Below are 22822 nucleotides of genomic sequence, written 5' to 3' on the forward strand. Positions count from 1 at the left end.
GCCCTGCAGGCACCACAGACTATTCCTTAACCCCAAAACCACCCACCACTCTCCTTTTCCCCTGCAAAAAGGTCAGTTCCTTTGTATTCTGAGCACAGTTTTCATCTGTGTTTTCTCGTTAATGAAAAATTGAGGAATGTTTCCGTCCCTGACCCCCAACAGTTCCTGTTCTCATGCTGTGAGCTCTGTTTCTGAGGCCTCTCCACTGCAATGCTCAATTATTCAAAGGTCAGATGTGTCCTGTGAGGTTTGAGTGCAGACCCAAGTTAATGCTTCCAGCCCTGTGCTGCTGAGCCAGCTCCCCAAACTGCCCAGCTGAACTGAGCTTGCAGCTGCATGGAAGCCCACCTGGCTTTCTGGGAGCAGGGAAAACAGCGAGTGCAAACCCCAGCAGCCCTCCAGACCTTTTCCCAGCTCTATTTGCAAACATTGTGAAATACCCTTGGCCTCTTTCTCCATCCCTTGAGAGGGGGCTGTGTACCACACTCACAAGGATGTGCTCTAAGCCCTTTGAAGATGAGAAGTACTCCAGAAGTGCTAATTATTTGGCGCAAGTGCCTCATTTACGTGCTAACTTTCCTTTATCTCTCACGGGCTTAGAACTCTATTAGGGAACTAAAACTATGTTAAGTAATGCCCCTGTGAATCTTGTCAGCAAAATTACTCAAATCTGGCTCCTCTGGATTCCATTTTGGGAAGACAAGAGGCAGATTAGATTTTAAGTGCCTTTGTTAGCATCTGTGGAAGATAGACTTGGTAGGATGAAAGGGGCCTGATTGGTTTTGGTACCAGTTATCCAGCAGCTCAGCTGAGCTGTGGCAGAAACACAATCCTTTAGATTGCATTTGTCTCAAGTGATAAGCAGTGACTAGTCATTTATCAAATACTGCATATTCCTGACCCAGCAGCCTCCTTGCCACCACCTGGTGCTGCTGGGGCATCTCAGCCATTTTTTTTGAATACTGAACTCTTTTTTGCATAGCCTCATGCATGCAACTCTTCTAAAATTGCTCTTAGGACAATCATAGGAAATGAAGGGCTTGTCATTTTAATGTTAAAACCCTAATGAACTGTATTTAATGTTTGGATTGGGCCAGTTCACTGTTACTATTGCTCTCCATTCCTCTGGAATGCAGCACAGAGTCAGGGGAGAAAGGGCAGCCTCCAGACACTGCATTGGAGAGGAGGGGCCCCAGTCTGCCCTGAGCTGATCCCAAAGCACCAGGGGTGCTGTGTCACCCTGCTGCAGCTCTGGAGGGTGGCACAGCCCTGACTCCAGTGAAGGACTCACTGGAGGTCGGCATTAGCAGGCTGACTGTTGCAGTCCCTAGAGTTACACATTGACATTTACACACTAAAATGCTTCCCATTAGAAATTCTCCCTCCCCTGTCTCATTTCACATCAGGTCTGGTTGGAGGGTATAAAAGTCTGCTGTACTGTAGGGTCCCTGAAGTCAAGGACAGTCTCAGCTGTGCCCTTGGGCCTCGTGGCTTTGCAAGGGGCTGTGCCCATGCACTTGGTTACAGAGGGATGGCAGCCCTGGAGGCAGGGAATTCTGCCTGAGCAGATATTCCCAAACTCCTTTGCTTCAGGCAGGAGAACCCAGCAGGCTTGCTGGAGAGGGAATAACAGAGCTTTGAGGTTTGTTAGCAATTTTTAAATGTTAGTGATAGAAGGAGTAATTATAATTTTAATACTAATTATTAATCATAATGAAATTTGATATAAAAGGAAATGTATTTGATTTTTCATAAATCAAAAAGTGTCAGTTCAGGCTGAAAAAAACCCCTTAATTTTGTTCCTTCACTCCAGTGGTGTCCAAATAAATCTCTTCATCCTACCAGATACCCATTCAAGCACTGTTATTTTTTTAAACTAAGAGAAATTTCCAAAGAATAATGGAAATTTTCAACAGAATAAAAATAGAAAATGGGTAAAGCTTTTTTCCTGGAGGTTTCAGAAGGGAAGTAACTAAATCATTCTTAGTCCAGGAGACTGAATTGCTATTTAAATCTAACCAGCAGAGCAATCCAGCAGGGCAAGTGCTGTCCTGCAGTGACCCAGGGGCTGAGGACGTGCCCTTGGCTGGGGCTGAGGAGCAGCAGCAGCTCCCTGTGCTCGGGGCTTTGTACCCACCAGCTGCTGAGCACTAGACAGTCGTCTTTTCTCTTCTTTGGGGTCAGCCTCTTTCTGTAGGCTTTTATTTCTCCTTCTCCTTTTAAAGCAGGCTGCTGTTCTTCCTTCCCTGTTCAGCCAGGGGAAGCCATCCCTCCCCGGGCCTGGTGCTTTTCTCAGCGCTGAGGCTAATTGACAGTAGTTTTAACACAGATCTTAATTGTAACTACAAATGCTTTGGGAATGAAAAGAGCAGCCAGACCTTACAGCCTTTAAAACTCTGCTCAGGTTGAAACAAGCCTCTATAAAAACCTCTCAATATGTAAAATAGCACAAAGGAATGAAGCAGGGATGTAAGGGACAGGCAGTCCCCGGAACAGAGCAGCCTCCGCAGTCTGTCAGAGAGGGAGCGCCGACACATCTCCCTGCCTTGAGCAGACCAACCCACCCCGTGTGGGGCTGGCCTCTCTGCCTGTGCCAGCAGCATGCAGCAGTACTAAAGATGGCACCTACAGCCTTTGAATCATAGCAGAGAGGCAGACTAATTTGATCCCTGCTTTTCCTTAAATATCCCACGTGCTCTGAGTCTGTGGCAGAGCCTGACTGTGCCATGAGTGGGTGAAGCTTGTCCTTTGCCCCTCACTCCTGGTTTCTGCAGGAGGGAAGCCCAGGAACAGGTCCCCAAAGGCAGCTGTGTGATGCTGCTGCCCTGCAGCTCAGACAGACCCTTGCCCTGTACCCGTGGACAGATGTGGGGTCCCTGGCCAGGCTGAGCTGTGGTGGGGGACCGGAGCACAGCCCTGGCACAGAGCCACGCTGCCATGGTCCTGGGCTTTGGCTGACCTGAGTCCAAGCACAGGCAGAGGAAGCACACATATGTCCACAGCCCCAAAAGCAGATGTACCCTTTATGTCTCCATCTGTGAATGGCAGGAGTGTGTCAGAATGAGCTGTGGGCATCCACAGAAATCACAAATGGACTTATCTTTGACAAACTGTGGCAGACAGGGCCAACTACCATTTTAACACCTTAGTACCTTTTTACACTGCTCAGCAAGGGCACATTAAGACTTCAATGCAGCATGGTGCTAGTCAGGTATGACCTGCTGGCTTTAAATAAGTGTGAGCTAATGTGTTAAAACCACGTTGCCCCCATGACCTGGCCTCTCAAAACACCCTGAATATCCTTGGGGATATTGGACTGCCTTTACAAAGGTAGCTCTTACCAGCTGATACCACAGGTGATGTGTTGCTCTGTCTGATGCTCTTTTCTGCTACCTGGAAACCTCAGACTGCACTGAGAAGTGTTAAAACATGCTCAGAGACAGTCACCATTGCAACACAGTCCCTTCAGGTGCCCCTGTGTACCTGCATTCAGCACTTTTGGGGTGCACAGAGGTTTGGCTGCCAATGGAAGTCAGTCAGTGTCCCTCTGCTACAGTCTGCACAGAGCTGGATGCTGCTTGGCTTCCCATCCCACAAAGTGACTGCAGTCCAGACCCACTTCTTGAAAGGTGACCCTTGAGCAAAGGAGGTGTTCAGCTCCACAAGCAGGAGTGACCCAAAGCCTCTGCAGGCAGGAGCACAGCCCAGATCTCATTGTCTCTAGTGCACAGCTGTGGATTTGGGAGAGTCATCAGTAGGTCTGTAAGCAGAAGAATCCCATTCCTCCTTTTGGATTACAGAGGTGGAACATCTTATCATTTTTCATTCTCCATGTAGAAGGATATTTCCATTTGCTATTTTTTTTCTCCCTCCCCTTAAGAGTCTGGAGGTTTGCAGCTCCCTGGGGTCATCTTTGAGCAGAGTGGGCAGCGCCTCTGTGCTGCCTGTCCTCTCTTAATCCATCCCTCCCACAGTGGTAGGCAAAGACAGAACAAGCCTCAGAGGAATCCATGACATTTCTTGCCCGGCTCAAATGCACTGAAGATGATGTTTGAAACACCATTAGTCATGAGTGATTAGCAAAGCTCAGTTGTTGAGGTTCTTAAACCCCTCTCCAGTTCTCTACGAAGAAGGGCATGTTTGTGGTTGTGTTCTTTTTAATCGAGCTCAATTTGTATGGGTTCTGCTTATCTGCAGCCATAACAGGGAGGGAAATTCTCAACAGTGCTGCAGTTATTAATGATCCTTTAGGGTGCTTAGAGCTCTCCACAAGCTCTCCATTTCAAATACTGTATCTCTAAATAAATAAGCAAAGAGAGAACTGGTTTTTTACCTCTCTAGTGCAGCTAATATTCAGGGAAGTGGTGAGCAGCCAGGTCTGGGTGTTGGATTGTAGCTGTTCCACTCTCAGTGCCCTGGTTTCCCAAGACCCTGTGTGGTTCCCTCTGCAGAAGCCACTTGCTGCCATGTTCACTAAGGGATAAGTGAACATGGCAGCAAGTGAATGCCTTTGGTAGGGATGGTAGGAAAGCAGGAAGACTGAGATGTATCAGAAAATTAGTATTTGTATCCCATTTAATATTATAAGGCAGTTTTAAATTATTTACAAAGAAATCTGCCCTGTATGATGTGTACATGGTAACAATCAGGGCTTTAACGAGTGATTTGTCTGTGCTTCAGCATCAGCTTCATCCCCCCACAGGAACATCCTGCATGAACTCAGCTGGGCATGAAGGAGATACAGACCTTATTGCATGCTGCATCAGCACTTAGGAAGAGTTCCACCATGCCTACTTTAGCAACTAAAATATTACTTTTGGAGAATTAAAATTCTCCAAGTCCATGAAAATGCTCCAGAAACCAAATGCTCTTACAGCTGAAGCACCTTTCCCTCCCTTGATGGGGTGTTCCAAGGCTGGCAGTCCATGTGCAGAAGTGCCTGGCAGGAAGGCACCTGCCTCCCACCTAAGCTTCACTTCACATGGAGCCATTGCTGTCTCCACAGGGGTCCTGATCCATTAAGCTTGCTCTAATAAGGATTAATTTGTAAGTACCTCATTAGTTCAACAGGAAGTACAGTGGCATGGTCAAAGTGCTTAGTCTTCCAGCTGGCTGTGGACTCTGACTACATTTAAAACTGATATTCTGTGTGAATCTCACCCTGACTGCAGACATCTGGTATTTAACAGGAGCTCAACAAGCAGCAGCTATAAGAGAAACATGTTTTTGGGGAATTCCTCTGTGAACAAGTTCCAACATCTTACAAAGATGTTACCTCACTCTACCCATATCCTCCCCTCCAGTCTCTCCATTACTTAGGTGATGAACACATTCATCTGCAAAGCCAGGAAACATCCAGGCATCCAAAGGCATTTTCAGTTTTTATATTCAAGCCACGTTCTGCTAGATTTTTGCAGTAAGTGACCACAAATCAGCTGAGGTTTTCTCCTTGAGGAAAGGGCTACTCAAGGGGAAAAGCAGTGTCCCAGTACACATGACTGTCAAAAGGGTCTGAGCAGGGCTGTCAGAGGGGGCACCCAGGGCCATGATTTCCGAGTGGCTTCCTTACATGCACAGGCATGGTTTTATCAGATCATTCCAAGCAGTGAACTTGTGCACGTACCTTGTAGCTGCACATGCTGGTATGAAGTGTCAGGAGATATTCTTGGGTGGCTGGAGCAAACCCTGGGGTTGTGTGTGCAAATGGGTGTCCTGCAGAGAGAGGCAGCTGTGGGGAGGGCCAGCCCTCATCTGACAAGGCTGTCACTGGCCTTGGTCTGCAAACCCAGAGCAGTGCTCCAGGATGGCTCACGCTGCTGCTGAGCACCAGCAGGCACCAAGCCCATGGTGCTCTGATCAGCTCTATGAGAAGCCTTTGCCATTTCTGCTTATCATATGTAATACCCAAGCCAATAGCTAGGAGGAGGAGCAGACCAGATATTAATGACAGTCACGTCCATCACCAGCAGATGTACGTCAAGGCATATTCAATTATTTTATGGCACAGATTTTAATCGTGTCTTACTAACATTTCCCATTGACTTTTATTCAAACTTCCACTTAATCAGGCTTTATTTTTCCTCCAGAAAGAGATGCCTGTTTACTAGTAGGAAGAAAAAAATCTGATTTAAAAGGTGCACAGTGGTTTAGGTACTGACAAGTCAAGCTTTCCCTAAGAACCATTTTTTCTTTCTGAAATTCTTAATTACTAATAAAAGATCTTCTTTAAAAATATCAATAACATGAATATTTAGAGTCTTTAAAATAGTGTATGTAGGTATGTAGGCTCTCATAACAGTCTTCAAATGAAAAGGGCTCTTTTTTTAGCATTCCATTCCAGTCTCATACAAATACACCTGCTTGAGTACTTGGCTGGATCAAGGCTAGGATATCTAAATAGCATGACTTGAATCTTTGTGGCATAGAAATACAGGTACAGTTAAATATGTTGAAAATCTATTCTGGAATGTTATTTTTAATCAGGAGACTGAGTAATTTGTTTTTACATGCCTGCCAACCCATGGAATGCAGCACGGCTGTATAGATTGAAGAGAAGGGTGTTCATTCACCAGCACACAGGTGAATGCTGGATGATGTGATAGATGCCACTGTGCTTCCAGGTGTCACAGCCCCAGAGCACAGTCTGTTACAGGCCTGTAGAGCCAAGGGCTCTAAGACAGGAGGGCAGACATGACACTGCATTCTCCTCAGATTATCCAGGCTATTTACTCCTCAGGGATTCAGAAATCTGTGTTAACAGTTCTTCAATGACCACAGAAAGGGTGTGTCTGGTTCCTGTCCCTTTGTGTCCCTTACTGCAGTGGAGTTTTAAAGTAGCATGCAAGTAGTAGCACCCAAGTGCAGCTGAAATTCAGTGGTGGATTACTTCTCATGGGTTCCTTTTAAAGATCTTGAACTAATCAGTAAGAGAACTTGCTGAAAGAATGGAAAAGAAAAAATTAAAACATAGCAAACAGAATTTGTCCAAAGTCTTCAAGACAAATGGGTGGTTACAGACCATTACTAGAAAATGACATTGTGTTGGTTGCCATCTCGCTGTCCAATTTGTGTAGTGTTTATTCATCCATTTTAACTTAATAGAAATATCTGCTGCTGTCATGAGCCCCTTGCACAGATTTGATTGTAATTTTACTTGTTAATAATTTTCTGTTAATATCATGTAATCTTTAAAGAGAGACTGCAAGGTAGCCTGCAAAGAATTTATTTCCACTCACTCTTGTAATTTATCATCTGATTCATTAGCCTGAGACTCTAGATTGTGATTCTGTTGTGTCTGACTTGTAACTAACTTGGGTTTGTTTTCCCTTTTCAGAGAGCAGATATAGCTGTTGCCCCCCTCACCATAACACTGGTGCGAGAAGAAGTCATAGACTTTTCCAAACCCTTTATGAGCCTGGGCATCTCCATCATGATCAAGAAGCCTCAGAAATCTAAACCAGGCGTGTTCTCTTTCCTGGATCCTTTGGCTTATGAAATTTGGATGTGTATAGTCTTTGCTTACATTGGCGTCAGCGTAGTTCTTTTCCTAGTCAGCAGATTCAGCCCCTATGAGTGGCACTTGGAAGACAACACTGAAGAACCACGTGACCCTCAGAATCCTCCTGACCCTCCAAATGAGTTTGGAATATTTAACAGCCTTTGGTTTTCCCTGGGTGCCTTTATGCAGCAAGGATGCGATATTTCTCCAAGGTTTGTTCCATATCACTCCATCACCTTTTTGCATTTTATGGTCATTTTCTGATACCATGGTGCATATATGTTACTTTCTCAAATTTCTTTTTAATTCTAAATTTTTTATTTTGACATTTCCATTCAATATTCAGCATCCTCATCAAGCCACCATGCTTGCTAACATTTGCCTCCAGTGTAAGTAGCATTGCTTATAATGCCATTTATGCATTTCTGCCAAACTTATATTCACCATGCTGAGGCTGTAAAATGCATAGGGTTTTCTGTTTTCAGCAATGCTTGGAGGGCTACCGTGTTTTTGCTGCATATCTCATTTTACGGTCATCTCCTTGGTGCATATGACACATTCTGCTTTGCAAAATAATTTCTTTTTAAAAGTCACATGCAACAGCACTTTAAAGCATCTCCACTCCCATCAAGGCTCCTGCTAGTCTTTTTACTTTCTTTTGAGCCCAGTTTCTCCAGTTTTGTTCTATTTGAACCATCCTTTCATCCTTCTGCTTGCCACCATTTTGCACATGTTCATGTCTCCGGATGTACTGTGCTGCTGTCCTCTGTGTGTATTGTTATTTCAGTCCAGTCTAATCTGCTGTCCCTCTGTTCATAGTCAATATGGTCTAATAAGCATTGCCAGTTTCCATAAAGATTTTTATTCATGAAGATGTTCTTTCTGGATAAGACTGTAGTAAAGTATGATTTATATTAGTACCAATTTTAACAGAGAGCATTGCTATTCACCATTGTAGAATTGTATTTCTTTTTGTAGAAGTATTTTAAAAACCAGATTAAAATAGTGAAGCTCCTTCTAATTGAACAGTGCATACCACAGATTTATTTTTTAATAACATTTTTCATGTTTCTGCATTTACACTGGTAAAATACTTTGGTGATATGCTTGTTATAAGCAGTAAAATTATCTAGTTTCTTAGTGATGGAGCAATAATTCTTTTTTGTATGACAATAATTTAATAACCAGTTTCCAGCTATTTTATTTATTCAGAACACCTGCTGAGACAAACAGAATGCAGTTTTCCATTTTACAAAATTGCTATTTAGAGGAAGAGAGAGATCTGTTCCCTAAATACTGACATTCAAAATGCACCTTGTTGATCTCCAGGCTGCCTTTTTCAATACCTGAATCATTGAAAAGGTGCCAGGTTTTCCTGGTCCATATAGCATTGCAAGTCTTGAGTTACCGCACTAATCAAGTGACAAAATTTCTATGAAGTTTCTTGGGAAGGACCATGATTTTGTCTGTTAGAGTGCAATAATCATCCTATAAATTTGTGTTTGTTAGTGTCTCCAGTTCCTGGTGTCTGGGTGTGCTGCTCCCTGTGCACTGACAGCTGTTGGCCTCCTCCCCCTGTTTGCACTCCCTGTTTCTGCTTTTTGCCTCAAACCTGCACTGACACTTTGCCCCAGTGCTTGCTGTTAACGGGGATGAGCAGTGATAACATTTAAATTGCTGTTGACCATGTGTGTGCCAATATAAAGGACCGGGAAATAAGCACTGGGACATCACATGGAAAGCTGCAGGCATTTCTGCTAGGGCTGGTTATTGACAGTTAAATAAAAGTGCATAGGATTTCTGGGAAGCTCTCATGTGACTCTTTGGCATGGTCAGCCATTTACCTTATATAATAAGTGGAATGCACTGGATTTTTTCAATACAACCACAATAAGTGCCTTGGAAATACCTACAAAAAAAAAAAAAAAAAAAAGGAGAGAGACAGCAGTATTTCTATTTATTTCATCTGTCGATCAGAAGCTATTAGCTCAGTATTAATATATGGCCCTCATTTGAAGATGTTGTCCAGTTATTTTGTTGCCTTCCATGATAATATTCCAGGCAGTTATATGCATTGTTACAGGAAAAAAAGAGAAATTTAATACTTTGGTTTAAATTCCAGAAACACTGTTCCTTTGACTGATATGTTAATTTAGGTTGATTAAAATGTCAAATTTCTTTTCCGTAGAAGGGACTATTCCCAAATATTCCATTCTTAATCTGTATCTTTGTAAGGTTACACCATTCACAGTACATTGACTATGTGAATGTTTCATACTATTTTATTGCCACTAAAAGGGGCTTCATTCTTCCATTGTGAATTTTGTCTGAATAAATTTCTTATATGAGAGCGCACAGCACTCGTAGAGAGATGCCGACAAGCAGTCTGGAGAGATCACTTTTGTACTTGCTGATAAAGGCTCTTTCAGCTGCCTTTGTGTGGAACAGCTGTGACATCTAATGACTAGTTAGATCTATCCTTGGTGAGTATGCTGTGTGGATATTCCAGAGGATATATCCCTATACTCTCCTCTCTGTATTTAATAGGAGTCGTCTAAACAGAATCAGAGAGCAGCCAAAGGCTGGGGGCTAGTGCATCCCTTGATGTAATCAACATTTATTTCAGCAGTTTTGTTCTGCTATCAAAGGCTGCTGAGTTTTTTGCATGGTGAGCTAAAGCATTGAAAATTCACTTTTGAGGCATCAAAAGTAGATTATTAAACATGCTTTTATGTGAGATGCATACAGCAAATGGAACCAGGAAAAAACACAGTCAAATTTGTAACACTGTTCTGAGGAAAAGTATCTTTGAAATCTCTATGAGACCGTGTATTTTCATTGTGCTCTTTATTCATGTAGAACAAAGAGGCTCGATTAATTAATTGCTGATGGAAAAAGACAGAGGGGTTATCAAAAACTATCTCAAGGTTGGTCACTTAGAGAGTGTATTTCTAGGTCCCTGCTTTCACAGCAGAAGACTCAAGAGACTCCTATTAAAGGCCATGGGAATGTCTTTGTGGGATTTTCACAGTAGCAATGAGAGGGTAACCTGACATTCCTGAAACTCCCACTGCCATTCCTGTGCTGGAGCATCTCAGGCCAGTGCTTCAGATGCTGTGTGTGCCAGCTGTGTCCCCGAGGCCGAGGCTGGCTGGGCGTGCGAGCACAGGGCTGGGCCCGGAGCTTGGGGGCACCCGCTGAGCTGTGCTCAGGTATCCAGGGGCTCCACACTAGGACAGGTGTTCAGGGTTATTTGTCAGCATAGCAGCCATCTTATATCGATCCAAAGAGCCCAAATAAAAAGGGGCTCTTTGGATAGATAGTGAGAAGAAGTGTGAGAAGATAGTTATGTATCTGTAATATAGTGGATAGTGTGAGAAGCTTGTTATGTATCTGTAATATAGCAAATCAAATATTTTTTATGGCCTTGAGCAGAAACAAAATGCAAGCTATTTTCATAAGTGAAGTTTTGTTTGAATGTATTATATGTATTGTTCTCCTGGAAACTGAATGTGAATTTGAATGTTTATTTGTTTTTTTCTCTTGTTACTAATTTGCTCTCATTTGACTCCATGCTTCCTTTTAAATTTCCTCTCAAGGTATGCGCTCTTCCTGTGTACTTGTTTTTGAAATCACCATCTGACTTTGTTTTGACAGTTGAGTTATAATCCTGTTGTTCCAGATCTGTGTTGCTCCTCTCATTTGTTAGCACTTTAATTCACTTTAAAATAATGCCATACAAATTGAGGTGATTTGGAAAACTATATTAAGCTAAAGCATTAAATGATTGTTTTTAATTATATTATTGCGCATGTGGACAGGTATGGCTTTCATCAGAAACAGTGGTGCTGGTATTAAAAGCTTGATTGGGTTTTCTATAATTATTATCTAAGTAATGGAAAACATTTCTGTGGTTCACAGTATAACCCAAACAGCACTCTCTGATTACCAACCCAGAGTACCTGTACTAACCCTTTTTCTCCCTCTACACCAGCCCCTGCAGTGGGTATAAGGAGTCTTCATTTGAGCAGATGGACGGGGGAAAACTGGGTTCTTTGGTCAAGGAGTCTGCCAGGCCATGCTTGTCTGTGTTCTTGATCTTCATCTCTCTGTCTGTCTTTCCTTCAGTGTCAACTTTGTGGTTTATTTGATTTTATTTTGCCTCATCCTGTGACACCAAGTGACAACTATGCCAGCCCAGACTGCTCCATAGTAGCTGCTGTTTAATCCTTCTTTCTGTGCTCCTTGGAAGACTCTGGGAGAAACAACTCTAGTGACATCCAGTTGTCTTTGAAGTGACCTCAATTCTGAGAACAGCCCTGGTCCCCATCTAGCAAGACCCCTCTCTTGCACATAGGACCCTCGGGGAAATGCCTTTTTCATCAAGGGATCCCCCCCGTTCCCATCTTCTCCTGCCTCTCAGGTGGTCTTTGTGCTGTATCTGTCTGACTTGGTTCATGCAGGTGGCCAGATCTCTGGGGTGAGGTATTTTTACCTTTCTCAGTGTGTAGGATGCTGTCTGAACATGCAGCCTGGCACAACCCTTTTATTGTTGCAGCAATGGGAGCTTGAGGTATCCCTGGTTTGGAAAACGCTTATCTTCTGCACATCTCCATCCTAGCAACCCATCTGTCCTACCAACAGAAGGGGCAGCTACCAATGCAAGTAAGAGATTTCCTATGGGAAACTGTAGGGAAAATGAACACATACTATTTTATTCCCAATGCTTCCACTGCATTTATCAGAACACCCTGAAATGTCTTTTTTTCCTCGCCCTATTTCAAGACCTACCTTAAAGCAAGAGGGCCGTGGGAATGTAGAAACTCCAGACAGAGCTTGTCCTGCAGTAGGGAAGTAGATGTTTCATCTGCTGGACCTGCTAGCCAACCCCTCCTCCATCTGTCTCTGAAATTGTCCACATGAGTGCAGTGAGGAGAAGTTCAACTCCAGGTCTTGTCTGAAGATGGAAAGTGTGTAGTGAAGAAAGGAGCTAAAGGAGGATGAATTTCACCTGACACAGCCATCTGAAAGCAAGAGGCTGTGGTTTTAGTGAGGCATCTTTGTTCTCTCCAAAGTTATGAGACAGATGGACAACTTCAGATTTATCCCACACTACAGCAAGTGAGATAAATCTCTTTCTGAGGGTGTCAGGCTTCTCTTTTTCTCTGCTGGCTCCAAAGGAAGCCTTATGTGACAAGTTCAGCAGGCGCTGATTTGTAGTTGGAGAAAATTGTGTCAGCCCAAGTAAGAGAGTATCAAGCTTTACCAAATAGCTAAAGCCAAAACCCTACCTGTTAAGGAAGCTGGCCAAAAAGGCTTGCAGCCCTCCCTGAAATCCCACTCACATGATACCTACAGAGAAAGTAGAGTTAGGTAGATAGATTCCTTGACTGAAGGCATTATTCTGTATTTATATTGCTGCAAATTCCCTTTGCAGCAGCTCAGTAGCCTTGTGTTAGTGAGCACAATGGCTCCACAGCCCAAGCTGAAACTTGGAAGTCCCTTACCCTCTTGGGAGGCCATCAAGACAGGCAGGGAGGCCTCCTCCACTTGTGGATGATCTGGTGGATGTGGATCTGAGGAACCAGCCTTCATCTGCCCTCTCAGTGGGAGCTGCTGCTTCAGCTCCTTGGGCAGAAGAGAGTGCAGAATAGTGGTGCTTCACCTTTCTCCACATTCCTCTCACATATTCCTGATTGAGCTCTCTGTTTTTATTGTGTTGGTGATTTTTTTCTTTGTCATGACCTTTAGTGTTGGATGGATATATTATTTTTTTTTTCTTGATGAATAATTTAATGGCATTTTTTTTAATGGCTCAGGCAGTCTCAGGCTCTGGCCAAGACTGGGCAGTTTACCAGCAACCCCCCCTGTGTAGGTGGGGTGGGGGCACATCATGAGACTTTTGGTTTTTGCCTATCTCCATCTGTTGGTAGGACAACTTGTACCCACTGTCTGGGGATGGCATGAGGGGCTTGAAGGAAACAAATAAACAGGTAAGAGTTTCTGCTTCTTTTCTTTACACAAACTGAGGACTACAGCACCCAGGTTCCACAGATGTGTCCAAGATTGATTCTTCCTCCATTGGTATCAGTAGAGCTAAGGGAAAACATGAAATAGCTTTGTCTCAGCAGTTGAAATGATTCTTGGTCAACATGCTGTATTTGAAGAACAAGCAATGTACATGGCAGTGAAATTCCCCACCCAGCTGAGTGATGTGTCACTGCCATCCTTCAGCCCAGATCAAATACTTTGAGGCTGATGTTCAGAGCTGTAAAACATCAAGAGCTCTTGCTGACAAGATCCAGACCTTCTGACCATTAGGCATTTTTTAATTACGTGCTTGCAAATAGGCTTTTTCTTAAATCCTTATGGAATCCCTTTTAAAAAACAAAAACCAAAGACTGCAATTAAAGACTGAACACATGTTTTTTTCTATTTCCTTCTCTGTTGCTCTGGTGCTTGTAAAGCAGGGATATGCTTGACTTGGAACAGTGCAACATGCAAATTTTAATTAACATAAAACATAAACCAAACCAGCCTCTCTTCCCACTTCCATATGCAGATTCAGTTTGTAATTCCTGCTAGGTTGTGATGAGAGAAGGATACTGGATCATTTTTGGTATATTCTTTTGCATGTTTACTCATATTCCTTTTTGCAGTTTGCTGTATGTTACATTTTGGGAGTGAATGCAGTAAAAGGTGCATTAGTGTCCTCTAGGCTGAGCAAAGGGACATGATGCTGGCATATCCCATCATGTTCAGCACAGGGAAAAGCTGGGCACACAGAGACAGCAAAAATCTTCTGGGAAAAGCCTTCTCCAACAAAGGATTTGTGGAAGTCAGGAGAGCTTGTTTGTCTCCTCAAATGAATTATCTCTTAATTTACTGTTCTTGTTTTCACTGAAAGACTACTAGAAGAGTTGCACTAGGTAAGACCAGGTGTGACCTGATTTTTCACTCCTGAGGGAGGGTATCAGGAGCTAGCTCACAGTCCACCTGTTCACAGATACCTGGAAGGTCTGGACAAAAGGGTTGTGCATGTGAATTTCTCTTCAGTGAAGAAAGAAAAAAAATCAAGTGTTGTCTACAAAGCAATTTAATGATGTGTGTTTTTCCATAGATCTCTCTCAGGGCGAATTGTTGGAGGAGTCTGGTGGTTCTTCACTCTCATCATTATCTCTTCCTACACTGCTAATCTCGCTGCCTTCCTTACGGTGGAAAGGATGGTTTCACCCATTGAGAGTGCAGAGGACCTGGCTAAACAAACTGAAATAGCCTATGGCACTTTGGATTCAGGCTCAACCAAAGAATTCTTTAGAGTAAGTCTAAGTCTCCTTTAAGTGCCTAGTTTATGGGTTTCAGTTGTTTGATTTCATGCAGCTGTAATAGCCATCCTATGCTTTGTGCAATCAGGACAGGCCTGAGTGCAGATTTTAATATCAAAAGGAATTTTATCAAAAATGGGTAGGTTTGCTTAACCTGGAACATCTCAAGATGGAAAACCCGACCTCTGCTGACACAGGAAGGGTTTTGTAACACCAGTTTCAGAGCCTTGGTCTGATGAGCAATAATGCAGTGGTTGGCACAATATTTAGCAGAGAAAACTCTTGCAAGGAGAGATGCTCTTGACCTACTTGCTGTGCGTGCCCAGCTGGCAGCCAGTAATGCCATCCGACATCGGTGGTCACTTGCCAGAATGGAGGGGGATGGGAGGCCCATGTGCTGCTCATTCCTGGTAGAGCATTGATTGCTGCCATTGTTGTGTCTTCATTGCTCACCAGCACCTGGCTGAGGCTGTATCTGACAGTCAGGTAAAAATTTTGTTCCCCAGAACTCTGGTTGTTTTTCACCTTGGTTAGGGAGATGCAAGGTTTGAACATTTGGGGGTAGGGACAGGTGAACACTTTTATTTAAGATCATCCTTCCTTTCTCCTCTTGCCAAGCCACAGGCTGAACTGCAGACAGTTTGGTGAGAGGCATTAGGAACTCTAAATATGATCTCAGTCCACTTTTATGTCTCTGAAAACGTCATCCTGAAAAGATCTTATTTCTTTCCAAAGGTGAACTGGAATGCTCAGGCCTTTCAGGGAGCTCTTGGTTCTCTCTCAGCAGTGCCAATCAGATGCCATTCAAACCAACATTTTTTTTTTTTTGTATAGAAGAATGGTCAGTGCTGCTGGACTAATTACTGCCTGTCATGCATACTGGCCATGTGCAAGCAGGAGAGAGGAGGGAGACAAAAACCCCTTGCTGCTGTAGGCTGATGAAATACTGAGGGCCCCCGGGAGAAATACACAGGGCTCCTTGAATTTACTTAAAATTTCAATACATGAAATTTTAAGTAAATTCAATACAGAGATCTGATGTAAACCTGAAAGGGAATGCAAAGGTATTTTATGAGGCTTTTGCACTCTGTCTGTAATGTCTTTATATTAAAAGAGATACTCAGTGGTTCTTAATTAACTGTGGTAGGAGGTACCTTACAGCAGCTTCTGTTTGTGTTAAAATCCTGTGAGAATAAACACTGACCTTGTAAGGGTGACATTAGTGTATAAAAATTTTTATTCTGCTTAATTATCAACCCAAAGCAGTATTATATCTACAACAAAAATGAGTTGAGTGAACCTGTCAAAAGAGGTAGCACAGCTTGTTCAGAAATATTGGTGCTGTTTATAGTCACTATACTGATCTTAGGGGGAAAAATGCCTTCTTTTGACTATCTTGTTACAGTTCATATAGAAAGAGGAATTGTATGGGGATGTTCCTTCATTTCCTTTATAGTTTGACACAACAAGCAAACCCCTTCTCACAGAGAGATCAAAGGAATGAGTGTTTCGTGTGAAAGGATACAAAGTCTGCTAAATTTATGAATGCTTTGTTGTGCTGCTGATAATCTTGAGATGAGCTGTGTCGCTCTGCTGGTGCTGGGAAAAGCAGGGCTGTAAATGAGCTGATCTGTCAGGAGCTGCCAGCTCCATCAGGCCAGGACAGGAGTTGAATGGGGATGGACTAGAGCAGAGCCCCAGCAGCGTGGAGCAAGGCTGTATGGGCCAAGTGGGAAGAAGAATGAGCCCTAAGTGTGCTTCACTCTCTTTGGCATTCTCAAGGCACACAACATAATTTCAGTTGCATTAACTTTTGCAGAATAATTAATTTGAATAGAGTGATGCATCCATGAATGTGTTGTAATTAGAGTCTTCTTCAGTTGATTTGAAAAGGGCAAAAGCTTTGCCTTAGAACAAATGCCTATGTTCACATAAATACTTCCTTGTACAGTCTTTATTAGTTACTTAATAAGACAGTAAATGTGGCTGAAACTTTAAATAACTTAGAGGACTCTTGCTTTCTGAGGTCCTGCAGCACAGACTGCACCTCTCTGTGTTTTAGGGTACTTGTTCTCCCTTGGCATCTCTTTCCACTCTGCTGCCAAAGGCAGCAGTGGAAGTGACAGTGCTCTGAGTTGGAAAAAGCCATGAGTTCTCTTGAGTACAGGGTGATGCTTATCTCCTCTGTAAGGGAAATATCCTCCACCTGTTTTCCCCCAGCATTTTGCTAGTTTAAACAACAGTTAGCTGAGTGATAATTTACTCAGTGAGAAGGGAGTAACTTGGTTTTATAGATGGGCCATGGCTTCACTCAGGAAGTTCAGGACAGTCTCTCCAAGATCCCATTAAGAAGACTGTGTGGGTAGATCTCTTTCTAGAGCTGTAAGGCTAAAATGTTCCTCAAAGATACTAGTCAGATCCTGGTCTTAATCACTGCTGGTCAGTGGAAGGTGCCAGATCTACAGTAGAAAGGAAAAATTGCCTCCTGATACATCATAAAGGGATAACATATAAGTGAGCTTCAGATTCCCACCATCTTGTCTGCATGTGCTAGAAGGAGTTCCTCCAGGCCATGGCTCCCTTCTGCCAGCCCCAGTTCAGACAGCATCACTACTGAAGGGTTTTTTTACAGTGTGAATACCTGAAACTGGACTGATACCAGCCTCTCAATTCAGATGAACAGATGGTAATGACTTTGAGCCACTTCAGACCTGGGCAGACTCCAGCTCATGACCTATTTTCCAGTCTTGGCAGTTTCTCTAAACGTGGCAGTGCCTCCTGGGCAGAGGCTGTCCCAGCTATGGGGGTTAAGCTGGATACACCACTGCTGCCTGAGGCTTGCACAGTGGCTGCTTTGGTGTGGCACTGCTCTCACAGTCCCAACACTGCTCTCACAGTTCCAGCACTGCTCTCACAGTTCCAGCACTGCTCTCACAATTCCAGCCAGAGCTGGTATTTTATAACAGTTTCACAGCAGACACTGTTTACACTCCTCACTTGTTGGTGATTCTCTGCATAATGGCATTTGTCCTCCCAGTATATCTCAGATTCAGAGGAACCTTCCTGTATTCTCATGGTTGTTTCTTGTTTCTGCTCAGAAACATCTTACATTTTGCACTAATTAGCTGATAAAGGCGTTTAAATGGCAATCAATAGATTACATCAATTCCCTTTTGGCTTTCAAAGGGCACTCATCCATATTGAAAAGAAAGAACCTCTCCTGAGATATTTATTAACACATGGACTCAGATTAAGGAGTCCAAAATTCCTCTTTCTCTTTCTTGAAGGTTGGTGAAGGCCTGTATGTTTCAAAGTTTCAAATCCCTAAGCTACTTTTAAAGGTCTATCTGTTAGAATTAACATCTTCTAATACATTCAATTAAAGTTTCAGCATATCTGAGCAGCTTATCAAATCAATATAATGCCATTTAATCCAAATTTAGCACTGAGCCTAAGTATAATACCACACTCTAATACTTCACCTCCAATATGCATATATTCAAAAGGCATGACCTTTACAATCAATTAGTGATTCTTGTCTAAACTTGGCTGTATTTCAACTTCAGCAGGAAGTGTTTGTAGACATTTAGAAATATAAATTGCCCTTGAATTTATGGTTTCTTTTAACTGATAGCAGATATCTCTGTTAAGAGGCTTCTGCAAAATACCTTGACAAGTGTATGCTTGATCATTGACAAACACAGCTAACCTGCTAGTACACTTCACTAAGAACTTATGTAGTTAATCACTGTTCACAAAATTAAGGAGAAAATAAGATCTGCAATGAATGTTACTTTATTGTAGAAATTTTTCTATGTGTACTTCTCAGCACAAGTTTAAGGATGTCCCCAACCAAACAACTCAGCTACCGAGTGTCTCTCCCGTGCCTCGAGTAGAATGACTTGCCCTGAAGTCAGTTCCTGATTTTTCCTCCAGGAAATGTCATAAATTGCCAGATCTGTTTGGAATTTCAGTAGAAAGACCGAAGGTCCTTTGGGCATGATGGTTGTTCCAGCTCTTACAGTTGGTTTTCCTCAAAAAGTGATTCTTTGCAAACCAAGTTCAGATGTGAATCCTTCTTGGACTTTGTCTATACACAAAATACATATAAACCCACAGTTTTTAAGACACAGGAAGTCATGCTAAGTATGGCCCCTTAAGATGTTTCCCATTTTGAAACTATTCTGAAATCAGAATAGTTCAGCAGGGACAGATAGAAAAGCCTGAGTTGTGCTGGCAAGAGGCTTTGCATTTCTGGTTGCCCATACTGAGGAGAGGTGCATGCAAACAGCTCTCAGAAAAAGCAGTAAGTGGGAAGGATATTGGTGAGGTATCTCTTGAAAAGAAACTTAAGAACCAAATTGTCAAGCTGGTAAACTAAAGGTAACATAGAAAACAATTCATTGGAAAGCAAATAAAAAAACACTAAAGGCAGATTAACACCCAAACACAAAATGATCATTTATCTGAAAGAACAGTGAAAGAACAAACTCCAAAATATTCTTGAAATTAAAAGAAAACATTCATTTAACCCATCAAAAGGATTTAGAAACACCTTCAGCTAAAAGCCCATGGGGTGAGTCAGACCTCCCCTCCTGTTCTGCAGAGCCTTGTGCTGGGCTGTGTGAGGAGGGGCTGTGGTGGCACCAGTGGGTCCCTCTTGCCTCAAAACAGCCAAGTGCCAGCCCCCCAGCTGGCAGCATGCAGAGAGGGTTCCCCATTCAGGTGCCTCTGACAGTGGCAGGTGAGGCCAGTGCCAGTCAGGGATCCAAGGAGGAGCCCAGCTCCATGCCAGAGCCTCAGGAGAGTGAGGAATTATGTCCGTAACGCGTTCGGAAGCCCCAGTGTGCTACACCCGTTATGAGTTCAAGAGCTCAGTGCTTTCCTCTGATGTGATAAGCTTGTGTGAAGATGAGAGGGAAATAAATTCCACAAGCAAGCAGTTTAGGTAAGGAGAAGCCTTGGATTATACACCCCTAGCTGCCATGTGATTTTTATGCATTCTGTGCAATCAAACGATATTGAGATCGTCATTAGAGGCTATTAAAAACACCACTGTGAACTCTGTGCACGCAGCACTAAGGGTTTCATCTGTAGTTAAACTCTTTGATTTTTAATTTCAAAATTTATTTTGCTAGTGAAGATGAAGGACTTCTTTTTAGCACTGCAGTCATACAAATGCTTTGCTTTTGCCTTAGGATAAAACTATGATTAGCAGTTTGGAGGTTTCTGTGCACTTGACATCAAGCTAAACAACACAGTCATCATAACAAATTCCTGACAAAAATATTGAAGTGTGATTTTATTTATGAACATTAAAGAATAGAACATCACAGAAAAGTGGTAGCTTAAAAGATGAGTTTTATAGATCTGAGATATTCAATGTGGCAGTGGTTAATCATAAAAACTACTGTAGTTTAACTGTTTGTAAACACAGAAGGTGTGAAAATTTTATTCTCCTATATATTTTTTCTCTCTTCCCCTGTTTTATATAGGTGGGAGATGTACAAATATTAAAAGGTGACTGTATGCATGCAGAGAGATCAGAGCCTCTCCATGGCATGGATGATAGATGGTCTGCTGGTGGGGTTCATTTAATCTCTTGAACCTCCTTTCTGCCACACGGCCAACAGGCAGTTTTAAAGGCAACAGGAAATCAAATGTGACATAATTGCAAAAGAAATGGTTTCCCATGAAGTGATCTAATGTCTTTAGGCCTATAGATTGGAAAGGAAAATGTATCCTTACAGGAACTAAAATTAACAGCTCATCTATCATCTACTTCTTGGAAAGGAAGCATTTGAATGGAGCTGGGCTGAGCATTTGAATGGTTCAGATGGCTGAACCATTTTACTAATTTCAGCAGGCAAGCCAGGATTTAGCAAAGCTTTCAGTCAACACTTAGTAACAAATATTTGAATAAATCTCTCCATTACCTTCAATAACAGATGGCATTTGTCTATAGCTCTTGTGTTTCTGGTTTAGGCTTTCCAGCTCACCTCTGTCTCCATACCACACAGCAGTCACCTTCTGTAAGAGCAGGGCTGTGGGTTCTGGGGACCAGGTAGTGAGAGGGGCTGCAGCCCATGGGATTCTGCAGCTGGACACAGAGGGACTGCAGCTCATGGGATTCTGGACACAGAGGGACTGCAGCTCGTGGGAAGCTGGACACAGAGGGGCTGCAGCTCATGGGAAGGTGGACAAAGGAGCTGCAGCCTGTGGGAAGCCAGACACAGCAGCTCACAGTGGGTTAACACTGTAACTGTGTCTGTACCACAGAGGCAAAGCAGAGAGTGCCTGGGGGGAAAATCACTTGCTGTTTGAATGCTCTACTTTTTGGAGAGAAGCTCTATGATAATGATAATGACATTGCCCAAGACAGCGAAGACCCTGGTTTTTCAAGTCTCTACTACTTTATGTAATGCTGCTGTGTCACATTAGTACATGCTTATTAGAGATTCATTTAAAATACATGGGTGCTGATAAATGACTCACAGCACTGCTACTGTTACTTTTGCATAATTAGGAAATACATGAAGGTTTAGAAACTCTAATGATGTGAATATGAAACATCCTCTCTTGCAGTCTGCTGGGATTTCTCCATCATTGCCTGTATATTGGCCTTTTCTGTCTGGAGCTGGAAACTCATTAGACCTGACAGTGTTCAGATCATGTGCTGGAAATGCCGTTCTCTGTTAATTTATTACGGGCCAAATCCAGAGCAGGGCTGGTTGTGCTGCTCAGTTGCCCAGACAAGACAACTCTGCTGAATATGTCACTGCTGGAAAGATGCCCCTTAGCCTGAAGGCTGACGTAAGCCTCCCTCCAGCCAGCTCGAATGTGTGCTGCTCCTGCTCCCAGGCAGACAGACAGACAGACAGGCTTCCCCAGCACAGCTGTCCAGATCCCTGGAATGTGCCACCCAGCCCCTGTCACCCCCAGCACTGCTTCCCCAGGGTGAGCACTGCCTGGCTCTGGCCCTGAGTCACAGAGGATTTACAAAGGCAGCTTGTCTCTGGAAAAGACTTTCATTTTAATTTCCCAATCAGCATTGCAACAAGGAGGAGTAAAGGCAGCAATAAAGTGAGGAGACAAATATAGTCTGAAGTTCAGTGTTGTGCCAGGAAAGGGCATCTTAAAATCTTGATTTACATTCTGCTGCTCAGACTGTTACTGACATGTCAGCAACGTCTGGCTGCAGCCGGAGTGACTCTGCTTGTCTGTGCGAGCAGAGCTCACTGCAGAAGAGATGCCTGTTAAAAAGCAGCTACAGCACATCACCCCCCTGCTGCCAAAGGTCACACTTTGAAAAGGACCATGATACACAGGGAGAAAGTCTCAAAACACACCTCCTGAAATATTGTAGTATTTCTGTAAGACACTTGCTTTTGTAATCAGGCTGCTGTCTGTGTCAGGTGTGGAAAAACTAGGGATGCTGAAGCCTGCAGGGGCTTTATTAAGCTGCTTCTCCAGCTGTTTGGGTGGGCAGCACTGCTGTGGACTGTCCTTCCCTACCATCTCCACCAGTCTCCTGCTGGACTCCCCATCCCTCAGCCCCATGCAGGGGTAGTCTGCAGCTTGACATAGAGGATTCTAGAGAAAAGCAGCAGCCAGGGGTTTGCAGGCTTGGTGCTTCTGCTCTCTGGGCTTTGTTTGCCCCAACTGGGAAAGAAAAATGCCATTTCCAAAGCCTAAGTTATCATTTGAGCAATAAACCAACATCACAATGTATCCCATCATATGCTTGGCTGTAAAATATTATTAGTCACCAGGCCACCCTTTCTTTTACATGTGTGCATGCACTCTCAAAGACTTGTGTGTTCCTACAAACATACATGTGCATGTTTCAATCTGGCTTTTCTGTGGCATCCCACAAATTCATAAACTGTGGGTAGAGATTGGTGGACTTGGGGTTTGGCTTTGCTGGAAGAGAATTGCCCTGACCTACTTTCTTCTGCCGAGAATGTAATAAAAGCAAGAGGTTCATGTAATGATGGGA

General features: G+C 43.2%; 1 protein-coding gene across 3 annotated transcripts in view; it reads left to right on the top strand.

Annotated features, from left to right (window-relative positions):
• The window catches only part of GRIA3 (glutamate ionotropic receptor AMPA type subunit 3), a 144186-nt gene that overhangs the window by 93541 nt on the left and 27823 nt on the right, over positions 1-22822 (top strand). For all 3 annotated transcript variants that reach the window (XR_007777610.1, XM_009090359.4, XM_050974474.1), the window contains exons 11-12: positions 7334-7710; positions 14619-14817. Coding sequence is in view for 2 of the 3 variants with exons in the window: in XM_009090359.4 (XP_009088607.1) it covers positions 7334-7710; positions 14619-14817 (576 nt within the window). In the remaining variant the exon portion in view is untranslated. The remainder of the gene's footprint in view (positions 1-7333; positions 7711-14618; positions 14818-22822) is intronic.

Source organism: Serinus canaria, chromosome 4A, assembly GCF_022539315.1.
Source record: "Serinus canaria isolate serCan28SL12 chromosome 4A, serCan2020, whole genome shotgun sequence".
NCBI lineage: Eukaryota > Metazoa > Chordata > Aves > Passeriformes > Fringillidae > Serinus > Serinus canaria.